This window comes from Mustela lutreola, chromosome 8 (assembly GCF_030435805.1).
Source record: "Mustela lutreola isolate mMusLut2 chromosome 8, mMusLut2.pri, whole genome shotgun sequence".
Lineage (NCBI taxonomy): Eukaryota > Metazoa > Chordata > Mammalia > Carnivora > Mustelidae > Mustela > Mustela lutreola.
The window spans coordinates 23,235,111-23,249,586 of record NC_081297.1 but is presented as its reverse complement, the minus strand read 5'-3'; the positions used below and the strand labels follow the sequence as shown (position 1 = coordinate 23,249,586).

Below are 14,476 nucleotides of genomic sequence, written 5' to 3'. Positions count from 1 at the left end.
TTACTCAGATGGTTATTATTTCTTTCTCTGTTCTCGACTTTTTATGTTTACTACACTACAATTTGTGTGCATTTAAGGCAGGCCTTTAGTAATGCTCCCATAACAAGCTAGGATGTCTTGAGGATTTCTGGCCAGTTGCTGGGGCCCCCCGGGAAGAGACCCCTCATCCCATGCTCTCTTTCCAGTCTCAAGGACATCCCCCCTTCTCCTGGGATCATACATAAGTTTTCTGGAAATGGAAACATTGGGAACTTTGACCTAAAATATTCTTTGTCACATGTATCCACTTACACATCTTTTCTTGTTCTTTTTTTCTTTTTTAAACAGACACTAGGCAATTTTTAATATATAATGAGGATCACAAGCGCTGTGTGGAAGCATTAAGTCCCAGTGCAGTGCAAACAGCGGTTTGCAACCAAGACAATGAAGCACAGAAATTCCGATGGGTGTCTGAATCCCGGCTTATGAGTGTTGCTTTTAAATTATGTTTGGGGGTACCATCAAAAACGGACTGGGTGGCTGTCACTCTGTATGCCTGTGACCCGAAGAGCGAACTTCAGAAATGGGAGTGCAAAAATGACACACTTTTGGGGATCAAGGGAGAAGATTTATTTTTTAACTATGGCAATAAACAAGAAAAGAATATTATGCTTTACAAGGGTTCCGGTTTATGGAGCAGATGGAAAATCTATGGGACCACAGATGATTTATGCTCTAGAGGTTATGAAGGTAAGAAGCACGGACTATCTTGACTTTCTGTCAAAATTTTCTCATCTTTCTTAGTTAGAACCTATTTCAAGAATGTAAGTATATTCTTGTTTAGTCTGTGCTAGAATTACTGATTGATTATGTTTGTGTTTTAAACTATTCTGTGTGCTATGAGAAAATGACAGTGAATAAATATAGTAAAAATTACTGAATGATACTTTAGCTGTTTATAATTAATGGAATGACTCTGTGTGTGTGTGTGTGTGTGTGTGTGTGTGTGTGTGTGTTTAACTTCTGCTAAGGCTTTTTTTAAACTATGGATTATGATTTTAAAAAATGAATTTTCACTCTGGCCTTTGACCAAAAGCCTCCTCCTATTTGACATTATCTGGTTGTAGTGATAAATGAATTTAACCAGATGTCTCTTTTCTTTTGGTTTAAGCTATCCCTAGAGAAATGACCCATGGAAAATCATTCTTTCCCAAGTCAGACTGCCTGAAATGAAATCTTGACATTCCTTGATCTTTTAAGTTTCTCAACGTTTCTCTGTCACCTTATGGGTATTACAAGACTGTACTAATCAGAAGATTAGAAAGGCTAAGGAATTAGCCTGTAAATTAACATGCAACATAGTCCAGTATTTTAGAAAGTGGTAACACCTGTGGGCAGAAAATAATTTTATATGAATTTGGTTCCTTAAGCTGTTGAAGGTTAAATAAAACCAGAGTATTTAGTTTTCTCTTATCTTGGCCAAATTTCATTCTCTGGGGGCTTGAAAGAAACAACATAACAAAAATAAAACAGAACTGGAAGCCTTTTACAAAGCCTCTTTCTGTCAGATGACGTTATAACCACATTCCAGGTTTGGATACTTGGTTATTCGGAAGTCTTATCAAGAATGACCTCAGGTCAGAGAAAGAGATTACCTGTTTCCAAAATTACTGTGTTACTGAGGCTACAAAGATTGGTTGAACCCAGTTGTCATAGCTCATCAGAGCCTGGGAGTTCAGATCTTTGTAAGGCCACATTTGTCAGCTTTCCTTTTTCCTTCTTCATGAAGAGAAGGAAAAGTAGGCATTGAAGAAGAGAGAGAAATAGAGTTCAGAAAGAGGCTATCCTGAGGCATTTCTTGATCATAATGAAGGTTTAGAAGTTATAGGGGAAGCAGCCTAAGTAGTATAACCTTACAGGGGAAACTTGATAGAAAACTTTAGCAGGACAAGAGTGAATCAAACTTGACTGAGTCAAATTCCACAGATAGGACAGTAGTCCTAATTGAGGGATTCCAAACAAAGAAGATTGCCATTAAGATGTTGGACTCCTTATTTTATTTAAAAATACATCACTGAAGTCACAGAGACCCCACTTCTAATCCCCACCATCCTTTGTGCTCTCCTGCTAATTTGAGAAGAATATGCTTAGGGTTAGGATGGTGGTTCTCAAACTACATGTTTAAGAATCACCAGGAAATCTTGTCAAAAGTGCAAATACCAAGGTTCCCAAGGACATGGGGGTAGAGGGGAAAAAGTCTAAAAATCTATTGCATTATTTCTATGAGCAACTGAGTGGTTGGAAGAAGACTGACCACATTTTGCCTGCTCCCCAAATCTTTCTCGGTACTTAAGATTTTTTCTGCTAGAAGGTCTAGCACTTCAGAGTGATCTTGGAATCTACTCATTGGAATACACCTTCGATCTGAAGACAACATAGAGAGGGTCTATGTAGAGTCTGTCTCTCTTAAGAAAACTTGAGGAAGATAGCTGGCTGGGGTCAGGGATTATTTTAGAATAATGAAATCAGAATTTCAGACTTAGAAGGATCTGAGTGTTGTCTGAGAATTTGGACCATAGAGGAAGAAAAATTGACTGCAGTTACATGACTTGTTAGTGAAGTGGTTGGAATAGAACTTGGTTCTTTAGGCCTCATCAGGACTTTGTTAACTAAGTCCGGTTACTCCTCAAAAGGCCATTTCTGACTGAGAACTCTAAACCAGCACTGAAAATCTCTTGGCTAATTTAATGAACAGTACAACTAGCCCTGAGGGGGTCTTAACAGATTTTCTTCACGTGAAGAAAATCACAGGAGACCTTGTGATTAAGAGTGGTGTAATTATATCTAAATCCAGGATGTTCCTTATACAATATATGATTTGGAAAACTGATCCTGTAATGTAGTGGGGCAAATGCTAGAGTTGCCTTTTGAAGTTCCTAACAATTAGCTAATTGGCGAAAAAGTAATTTTGTGGTCAATGAAAATAAACCTAGCTTGTCAGGAGGACCGGATAAGTACAGTGAGGAAAGGGAAAGGAAAGAGGGTAAGGAACTTCATGCGTGTTATGATTTTAATATATGTTAGGTGTGGTGATGTATGTTTTACACGTTTTATACTGTCTAAATTGGATTTTGAGATGTCTTTAGGGGACTTTTTAAAGTCATAGAATCTAAAACACTTAATTGAGAAAAGAGTGTTTTTATCCTGGACAAATTTTCTCTGTAGAAGGTTATTGTTTCCCCGGGGGGTGTCCCTACAGAGAGAGACACACTAAGTATTTTGGACAATGTGCCTATGGGGGATGGTGCAGTTTTGGTGGAGATTTGAGCTTCTCTAATCCTTTGGCTTCAGCCAAACTATAATCAATGATGATTTTTTATTTGTTTCAATTTTGTCTTTTAGGTAAACCCAGAGATTCCCATTTTCTCTGTCTGAATTCAGTTTTAAGAAAGACAAATATTGACTGTCAATGGTATCCAATGGTTTTGAGTGCTTTCTTTCCATGATGTGGATTAGAGAGTTACATCCAAATTCTGACCCTTTCTCATAGTCATTGTTGAGGGACTCCAGTAGAGGCTGGCTTGACAGGAAGTGGTAGGGGGGGGCATTTAACTTTTGGCTGTGTGTTTGAGTTACACAGTTGTAATGCTATTTTTCCATCTAGAGGGTCATTCATTCTGTAATTCCAAGCAAGAGGAAGAATGGCCTCTTCCCTGTTTTGGGAGAAATGCAGAAGTCAAGACAGGTGTCAGTAGAACTTACTACTTTTGCCTCACATGAAGAAAAAGGAAAATCTGTCCTAAAAGACAGCAGATATGAGGTGGTACTAGACTTGTTCCTAACACAGGATGCTGTGTGTACTCAGCAAAAGATGGGTGAAGAGAGAGAAGGCAGAGAGAAATGAATTTCCTGTGTGGAAATACCCAATGTGGTCGGAGAAAGAAGACCCCATTCTTTCAACATCCTTCTTATTGGAAAGCCATGGGTCAGAAGATTGACTGACATTGTAAGTGTGATCACTGTATCTCTTCTAGACATGTACACGCTGCTGGGCAATGCCAATGGGGCAACGTGTGCCTTTCCATTCAAGTTTGAAAACAAGTGGTATGCAGATTGCACAAATGCTGGGCGATCGGACGGATGGCTCTGGTGTGGGACCACTGCAGATTATGATGCGGACAAGCTATTTGGATATTGTCCCTTGAAATGTAAGTAACGTTATCACCGAGAAAAGTTTGCCACATTTAGTACAGCACCGTGGCGATAGACCTTGTGTTTATTGAGACCATTTTCACCCTCAAAGTTATTTCTCATTTATTGACTTGTCACACTCTACCACAACCCTGGGCAGATGTCATGGTCCCACTTTATAATGAAGAAGGTGTCCGGCTGAAGCCCAGACACAGTTCTTCTGACCCTCAGCCCTACGCTGCATCATATGACCCCTTTATTTCTGCCAACTGCTTCTTCCCTTCAATGTTTTCTGCTACTATCTGTTATTTTCTAAGATTTTATAACAAATTATACTGTTTATGATACAATATATACTGAATATCCCCCCAGGGTTTACCTTTATTAAGCCATAGATCAAAAATAAAATTTAAGCAAGCTTATAGTTTGATGGAACAAAAAAGATATGAGGGGCTCCTGACTTTTTGCCCATATAATGAAAAGGACTTCTTTCCCTGAAAGTCGTATTAATGAATAGTAATGATTTTAAATTTAAGAACAGTATCATTTAATTTAATGTAGCTGTGAATCAACTGGAAGTGGATTATTTTTATGCTTGAAGGGACTTTTAAAATGAAAACCTATTACTGCAGTAATACAAAGTAAGTAGCTTTGCATGGTATTGATGGGAAAGCAGCCAGAACATAAGAATTCTCCTACATTCCTTCCACACTCAAGAATCTGTAAAGAGGGGCGCCTGGTGGCTTAGTTGGTTAAGCATCTGCCTTCGGTTCAGGTCATGATCCCAGTGTCTGGGGATCGAGCCCCGGGTCAGGCTCCCTGCTCAGTGGAGAGTCTGCTTATCCTTCTGCCTGCCACTCCCCCTGTACAGGTTCTCACTCTCTCATTCTCTTTCTCTCTCAAATAAATAAAATCTTAAAAAAAAAAAAAAAAGAATCTGTAAAGAAACAGTGTAACAGGTTTGGGTGCAGTGGAAGAGATCATCAGCCTTGGGAGAAGGAGTTGGGACTCACGAAGGAGGCAAGGGAGGGGTTCTTCTGCTTTCCCTGTTACCCTACATCGTCAGCCTGTTGCCAGCTACCCCCTTCTTTTTTCTACCCCCTAAAGTTCTTACTGTCTGCCCTCTTGCTCCTTCGGACTTTATGGATCACAGCAGCTCCCATTTTGTGCTATTACCCAGAACTTTCCCCTGCTGGCCTGCAGAGGGATGGGTGGCTAGAGAAGAGTCTGGGTGACGATGTGGTCCGGGATGGTTGTCAGACCACGGGAATTGCAAGAGCATTGCTTACAACTGAATTGTGGGGACCCCACATCCACATACAGTCACATGATTCCAAGCTCTACTGTGAAATAATTCACAAAATGTTTTAGTGTTTTTTAAGTTAAATCCCGAAGTCTAAGAATCATACTTATTTCTCTTTTGATCTATAATCCCACTTAAAATAAATTTGATTTTTCAGTGCCATATATTTATTATAATTCTGTCCTTTGTGCAGTCCCTATGTTCTGGGTGAGAAGCTACAAAAAGAGGCTTTCCCATTAATAGTGACACTCCTCTCATGTTCTTGGGTAAATTAATTGTACTTGCCTCTCTTATAACAACTCTTAGAGGTTTGATTCCTGGGAAACGTTTATAGATGTCCAACCTCATTTTAGATGGCTTTTTTTGTTGGAATCAAGCTATTTTTCCCCCTAAGATAAAGCAATACTTGTTTTCTAATGATTGAGGACTTTCACCTTTACTTAGTAGAAAGGGTATTTTTGAATCTATTATCATGAAGTTTCTTGGGAGTGTGGATTTTGTGGGTCTAACTAGCATCTCACACTTAAGTGGTATTGATGAAGGAGTTGTTGGAGGTATGTACAATTTAATCTATCATTAAATGGAAGATAAATAGCTAGTCACTAATCACACACACACACACACACACACACACACACAATCTCACAACCTTGGGATCAATGTGTGTTGGAGCTGTATCCTGAGTATTTTCTTGAATAATCTTTTAGTATTACTACTTCTAATTTATGTCTTCAAAGCCTATATATATTTTTTATTCAATATATATCATCATATTTTTATATGTCTTTAAAGTCTACATATATGTATTACTTTTACATTTATCTATAAATATGAAAGTAAAATAACTGTAGGGAATCAAAAAATTGTTTGATTTCAATATACATTAAAAATTTAAAGCACATTTTATACATTTCATGCCTTTCTTAAAGGGCTTTGTGATTTCCCAATCTATTTCATTTTCCTTGCTCTGCGTTCCTTTCAAAAGAACATTTTAGGGGCACCTGGGTGGCTCAGTGGGTTAAAGCCTCTGCCTTCGGCTCAGGTCATGATCCCAGGGTCCCTGCTCAGCAGGGAGCCTGCTGCTTCCTTTTCTTTCTCTGCCTACTTGTGATCTCTGTCTGTCAAATAAATAAATAAAATCTTAAAGGAAAAAAAAGCACATTTTATTTCCTATTAGCCTTAAAGTAGCAGGTTTAATACGGGAAGATGAGGTATCAGTTATTGACCTAGTGACATTTTAATAAGTGCTCTTTGTGGTCCTTGCATTGTTTATTGTAATGTTTCCCTTCTGTTTAGACATTTATTTTAAAGTATCATGAGAACAGGAAAAGGAAAAAACCCTTTCTCTCAGTTCTCCATAGCTTGCAACTTTAGCTCTCCAAATCGGTTGTGCTGGTTTGCTGCAGGAATTGGAACAATCTGGGGAGGTGTAGGGTCAGCAAACCTCTACACTCATTAAGAAATTGATTTTAATTCCTTGATCTAAAGTGCAAAATATACTTTTTTTAAATGAAGAGAAGAGTCAAATAGCATTTCCTTCTTGGGTCATGTGTATCCCCTCTCTTCCATTCCTGGGCAAGAAAATTATCCCTTTTTTTTTTTTTTTTTTGGTTTGTTTGTTTTGTGTCTCACATTTTCTACCATATTAGACCTCCAAATTTCTAAAAATATGTATTTTAAAACATCTCCATCTTCAAAAAGCCCTCAAGTCAGTCTCATTTAAATGATCTCACTTATGTGGAGAAGAATCCTTTTGGGTATGGAACTAGTAAGATCTCAGATTGTGATCACTGAAATTAAACATTACCAATTCAAATTTATTTTTATGTAATCATATAGTAATTTTATAATGAAAAGCTCTTAGAAATTTCTATGTTGTTGCCTGAATGGAATTTTGATTTTTCTTCCTCTTTGATGTGCCATGGAACCCCGTTTCATATCATAGTGTGTGTTGTTGTCTGAAAAAGGTCACTTCCTTTTCACATACAAAGATTCATGGCAGCATAGGCTATATGCTTATGGGAAACTGGCCAAATTCTTGGCAGGTTGAACATGTCTCAGAAAATTTGAGAAATTACATGATTATTTCTCTTCCTTATAAATAAAAAAAGAGATTATTACTCCCTAGACTTTTTAAGTAGAATTTTATATTATTAAGAAGAGAAAAGGGACATTTTTATAATACTAAGCACTCAGAAATACTTCATTTGTTGACCAATTTACCAACCATCTTAGAATTAACACACTATAAATTATATTTATCCATTGACACTATTGGCCTTTCATAGGTACAACTAAGTTTATAGAGTATATTGGGAATCATAAAATAGCAAAAATAAGCTCAAAAATGAGCTTATTTAAAAATAAGTAAAGTAAAAAGTAAAAATAAGTAAAAATAATAAGTAAATAATATTTAAGTAAAAATAAGCTCAAAAATGTTTTTTTACTATGAAAATAACAATCTAACAATCAGCGTCTACTAGGACATGGGGATACACAGATTTAATACATCCTAGAGATGGGGATATGAGGCTTCAGAACTAAGGACAAACCAGTAGTGAGTGGCCATGCCTGGGTGTAGGTCCAGTCATCCTGGTGGTGGAGTGCATGACTTTGCCTTCTAAAACCCATGCCTTCGGTCTAAAAAGACCTATCTAGAATGTGAAGGCAAAATATCTACTTGCTGAGAGAAGATTTATATCTTTTCTCTTTCCCCTATATTTTTTTCTAGATTAAGGAATTTGGATTAGCATCTCTATTCTTAGTATTTTCATTTGCCTCAGTTCCCAACTCAATTGATCCCAAACATCCCAACACAAAAATAGGAAGACAATGCCTCTCTTTCCTTTCATAGGCATTTGAAAAGAATGAGATGCAATCGATCTTTTGAAAACTCCCACTCCATCAGAGGAGTGAAGAAAATCTCATAGGCACTTCAAAAATAAGTCAAGGAAAAAAAGGAAAACAAATATGCTTCAGGCAAAAATGGTCCTAGACTCATTTAAGAAATGTTGTTACCTGAAAGTCTTTTCTATGCCTAATGCAGCCAATCGCATTTGACTTCTTTTATAGTTGAGGGCAGTGAAAGCTTATGGAATAAAGACCCGCTGACTGGCATTGCCTACCAGATAAACTCCAAATCTGCTTTAACTTGGCACCAGGCGAGGAGAAGCTGCCAACAACAGAATGCTGAACTCTTGAGTATCACGGAGATTCACGAGCAAACGTACTTGACAGGTAATGATGGGAAAAGAAAACAAAGTTGCAAGTAAGATCATGATGGTTGTATTTTGGTCCAGTTTGGCTTAGAAGAAGATGGCCCATGTAATTATAGACATCAGGATAAGTCCGTCCTGAGCAGGTGTTACAAAGGGTGGGGGTGGGGGAGGGGAGGGGACAAATATGCCCCTGGAGTGGTAAATAGGTTTTGTCTTAGGAGCCAGCTTTCTTCCATCGGTTGTGATGGCCTCAAGAACCCGTGTTAAGAAGGATTCTGAGACTTGATCCAGGCTCAGAATAGAAGATATTGCAAACAATAGGTTATGTTCTTAGACAGGGCAAGGGGACTGTGGTGGTCATGTATTCCAGGTCTAATCTGAAGCCAAAGATTTTGCATCAGCATCACAGACGTCAAAAGGAAAAAAGGAAAAGGCAGAGATGAGTTGAGAGCAGCTCGGAAACTCTGCCTCCTTTGGGCTTCCTCTCTCTCAAACTCGCAGGCTGTACGGGGTTTCACGTCTTATTGGTATTCTTTTCACGACGTGTTTGCTTTTGCAGCGTTTGTTCTCATGGGATTGTAAAGACGGAAAGAATGAATGTTTGCTTGGTATGAAGGTATTCGTTGGAGCTTTGAGATCCACACTTGGGGATCAGAGAGATTAGGAGCAGAAAAGAGCAGGGAGACAAGGCATCCTCAGGCCCCTGTTCCAGAATCCCCTTCCTCCAGTTCACCCGGACACTGCTGCCAATGAACAGATCTCTGATCTATGACTTACCGTGTTCAGAAACTCTTAGTGGCTTATTTCTTTTTTTTTTTTAGATTTTTTTTTTTAATTTATTTGTCAGAGAGAGAGCGAACACAGGCAGACAGATTGGCAGGCAGAGGCAGAGGGAGAAGCAGACTCCCTGCCGAGCAAGGAGCCCGATGTGGGACTCAATCCCAGGACGCTGGGATCATGACCTGAGCTGAAGGCAGCTGCTTAACCAATTGAGCCACCCAGGCGTCCCGGCTTATTTCTTATCAAATAATTAAGAAAACACTTCTGTCTGGCGTTCAGAGGCTGTCATCTGTCCCCTGGCTCTGATTCCCCTTCATGCATGTTGCGGTCTTGACAGAAGAGTTTGGGTTTCTCATCTTTCTCTAATACTTTCTCACTGCTACATCTTTTCCCATGCCATTCCATGTGCCAGGAATTCCCCAGATTTTATATAGCTGAAATGCAATCCTATCCATTTCTAGCTGCATTTCTCTTGTTTGCTGCTTTTATAATAGCTACATGCATTTATGTCCCCCTTCCACTAAGACTAGAGATGTATTCACTTATTTTTTGTTCATTCATTCAACATGGTGACTGGTATCTGTGTGTGAGGTCTAGGTCCTATGGACAGAACGATGATCAAAGCCAGTCATGTCCTATCTACAAGGAGATTAAAGTTCAGTGGGGAAAACAAATAGAAACAAGAAAACACACAAATACGAATTTAAGTAAGTGCCATGAAGAAAGGAAACTGAAGGCTGTGTGGAGAATGGATTATAGGGGCAAGTGGCTGAAAATCAGGAATGTCTTATGAGTGTATATGCTCCCCAACCCCCAAGGAGACTCACACAGAACCTTCCAAGGAAGAGTCTCAAAGAATGTTTGCTGACTGGCAAATGATGGTGGAACACAATAAAAAGGATTATATAGAAACTCATCCTCATGTGTGGAGAGGTGGTCAGTTTATGGCAAGAAGATAAGTGCTGTGGTCCTTCAATGGGAAGGTGCCTATTCATCACCATTGAACTTTGTTAAGATGAAGATGCGTGGGCACAGACTCCAGAGAGGCTAGATTGGTGGATGGGACCCTCTTCCTGGGGCCCAGGAAGCTGCATATTGCTAACCTCCCAGGTGACTCTGGGACAAGTGGTTGAGGGACCCCCATGTTAGTGTCGGCTGCGTCAGCCATGCCTACGCATTCCAACTCACTAGCCCCCAGACAGCAGAGTGCAGGAGTAAAGAGTCAGCTCTGGAGCCCCACTTCCTGGGTCTCAGCTTTTTGACACTGTGAAGCTTCTAGGTCTCAGTGACTTCGTCTGTAAAGGGGAGAGTATGTGAGCCAATACGAGGGATAGAGCGTGTCCCCAGCTTGGACTCCTTTTCTCTTTCTGGATGATACTCTTCATTAACTGGACCATGTTCTCCTTTTTATTTGAATTTTTAATTACTTTTAATTGAATTTTCAGGTGTTTATTGCGTTCTTTTTTTTTTTTTTTGAGAAAAGAGTAAACACACATTTATTTAGCACAACCTTGCGAAATGCATTTTTCTACTCTTCCTCTCTTCCTGAGGACTACAGCATGAACTGCTCCACTGTAATGAAATCTTTAACATTTACTTATTGTCTCCTCTCAGCAGAGGCAGCAGTTAGCCATTTTCTTTCCATTATTATTACTGAGACTGACAGGAGGCGAGCCCTCTGACCTCATCGTGTATTCATACCCTCAGAGAAGGAATTATGCCTCAAGTCTGCTCAATTATTCTGTTTTGCGTCGGTCTACGGGGCCGCTGGTATTGGGGCATAGTGTCAGCGTGATTAATATTTATAACCGTGTCTAAAAATCAGGATGGAAATCACAGAAAGAGATAAAACTGAATTCCTATAGATGATCAAGGAAGAGAAAAGATGACTTAAGACTATGCAGGTGTTTTCTGGGCGTGCCGGCATGAGTGAGAGAAAGTTCTATGAAAGTTGAAGTGGTTTCTAAGTTAGTTACAGGAAGACGAATACCATAGGATTTCACCCAGATGTGGAGTCTAGGAAACAAATGAGCAAAGGGCAAAGAGAAAAGACAGAGAGAGAGAGAGAGAGGGAGAGACAAACCAAGAAACAAACTTGAACTATAGAGAACACCCTGCTGGTCACCAGAGGGAAGGAGAATGGGGGGTGGGGGGAAAATAGGTGATGGGGGTCAAGGAGGCCAATTGTGGTGACGAGCAGAAGGTAATGTATTAAAATTAAAACTTAAAAAAAAAGTTGAAATGGTTTCAGTTGCCCTTTTTTTTTTGTTTTTTAAAGGAATCTATTTGTGGGTTGTCTTATCTTGACTCTTTGCAAGTTTTCAAGTTGACTCTTCCAGACTTTCCAAGTTTCTTGTTTCCTGGCTTTCTGGAAGCCACAGGAGAGAACCCAGGTTACTTCTTACCTACCCTCAGCAGCTGCCTAGAGGAATGGGGTGGTGTGGGCAGTACAGCAGCTCCAGCTGGGGCTGCGGGAAATGCTTTCCTCATCAGCCAGTGTTATCACTGTGTCCCTCAAGAGCGCAAACAAGCCCTAAGAGATTCCGAGGCTGAGTTCACCTCAGATACTCATTTGAAACTTATCCAAGCCTCTGGAATTTTAGTCAGCAAATTTTAACTGAAATCTGGATGAGAGTGATTTCATTAACAAGATCTGCAGTATTTCCTGCTTTTCTTTAAGTAAAAAATATCATGCATTAGGGGGGAAAAAACCTACAGGGGAATTCATAAAGTGAAGCAGAGGTTTGGTTTTTGGAGGGAAGATATTCATGACTTTCAGGATTTATTGGGATGTAGTGAGGGAAGAATCTAGAAAATAATGGTGTGAGTAAAGGATTGTGATCTACCTTCTTTGGGGAAATATGCCACTAAAATAAAAAAATACATGCCTATAAATAGTTATCTTTTTTTATTAATTTTTAATTTTTTATAAATAGTTATCTTTTTAAAATAAGATTTATTCTATGTGAGAATTGTGAGCACTCTAAATATTCTTTTTTTATAAAAATATGTAAACCATTTTTATGACTTAGTTCCATTTAGCTGTCATTTTTTGATCAGCTGCTGTGTATCAGACACTGGGTTGGCTTTCTTTCTTTCTTTCTTTTTTAAGATTTTATTTATTTATTTGACAGGGAGAGAGAGATCACAAGTAGGCAGAGAGGCAGGCAGAGAGAGTAGGGGAAACAGGCTCCCTGCTGAGCAAAGAGCCCAATGCAGGTCTCGATCCCAGGACCCTGAGACCATGACCTGAACTGAAGGCAGAGGCTTAACCCACTGGGCCACCCAGGCACCCCTGGGCTTTATTTTTAAAGCTCACACCAACCTCCTAAATGAACACTATTTTCTTCACTTTACAGAAGAAATAACAGGGAGAAGCTACAAAGATGCCTAATGCCTCCTGTTCAGAAAATAATAGTTAGATTGGAACTGAGCACTGTCTGACTTCCCGGGTCACATTCACGAACTAAGTGAGGATCTGGTGGTCCCCAAAGCACTAAAGAGAACCTTCATTTAGTTGTGAGCCACTCCTTGTCCTGGTTAACTTAGTCTAAACCCACACTCTGATTCCCTGTTGTCTGCAGGGGTTAGTGTCTGCCCAGTGGCGACTTCTTACATCATTCATGATCATTGCATCATCCTTACTTCTGTTTCTACCCCCAAAATGTTAGGAAGCTATTTAATCCTCAATTCTTAAATCAGAGGTATAACTACATCATGTGCAGGATTAGGATTTACAGAACTGAAATAAGATGTGGGAAGTGAAAGCTGGCTTGCTACTCTGATTGTTTTTGATGTTGGCTGGACAATGAATTGGACCACAATGCGGAAGAGATGAAAGCAAAGGGCAATGCTGGACCCAAGTTTATCTTCTGTTATAACTAGGTTTGAAAGTAGGTGCATAACCATTTCAGACAATACAAGCAGAAAAAGCAAGAATTAAAAAGTTCATTGATATTTGTGTTATAATGCTAAAAATTGATATTTTGTGTTATAATGCTAAAAAAAAAAAACAACTCTTGGTCTCTCTGTGACATTACAAAAGCACATTAAAGAAAGAAATTTGGGGGCACCTGGGTGGCTCAGTGGGTTAAGCCTCTGCCTTCGGCTCAGGTCATGATCTCAGGGTCCTGGGATCGAGCCCCACTTTGGGCTCTCTGCTCAGCGGGGAGCCTGCTTCCTTCTCTCTCTCTGCCTGCCTCTCTGCCTGCTTGTTATCCTCTCTCTCTCTCTCTGTCAAATAAATAAATAAAATAAAAAGAAAAAAAGAAAAAAAAGAAAGAAATTTGTGGACGATGCTCATTTGCTTTAAGTGAGGATATATTTAACACAAAACTTGAACTTTGTTTCTAATCATACTTTTTGCCAACCTCATTCAACATAGAGTAGTAGTAGTAGGAATAGTAATAATAATAATAGCTCATTTTTATTGGGCACAGATTATGTGTTAGGCCTTGGTTTAAGAAGTATTTATTAATTCAATTCTTCAAAATAAGTCTACAAGTACCTAGAGCAGAGGAGGGATGTCAGAGGACAGATAATTCCTTTAAGAAGCTATCTGCTTTGCTTTGTTATGCTAAACACAGTAATTTCAGCAGTCAGAAAATATCTACTTTAATTCTTTCCATAGTCAGTGAGTTACTTATAGTTTTGAAAACTTATAAATATTTATTTTCTTATCAAATAAATTTTTTAAAATACAAGAGTATTTGATTTGGGGGAATATCTATATTAAGCATTTGTGAAATGCTACTTTCAGCATCATTGTCTCTAGTATACCCTTCTCTACGTACAGAGATTATTAGTCAGGTGACTACAACTTTAAGTAATTTATGAAAAAAGTCGTTAAGTGTTCAATAGTATTTAATAGAGTAATTATTAACATAAAATGTAGTATCAGTGTGACCCTGATCCCAGAATGACATTTCTAAGGCACAGAGTAGTAAACAAGTATTTCCACTTGACACATCATAAGTTAACTATTACATAAATGAGATAGGACAGA

General features: G+C 38.9%; 1 protein-coding gene across 1 annotated transcript in view; it reads left to right on the top strand.

The window, feature by feature from the left end:
* MRC1 (mannose receptor C-type 1) overlaps window positions 1-14,476 on the top strand; it is a 101,076-nt gene that overhangs the window by 11,884 nt on the left and 74,716 nt on the right. Inside the window, exons 2-4 of the mRNA XM_059184018.1 lie at window positions 328-729; window positions 4,014-4,187; window positions 8,546-8,710. Coding sequence (XP_059040001.1) covers window positions 328-729; window positions 4,014-4,187; window positions 8,546-8,710 — 741 coding nt within the window. The remainder of the gene's footprint in view (window positions 1-327; window positions 730-4,013; window positions 4,188-8,545; window positions 8,711-14,476) is intronic.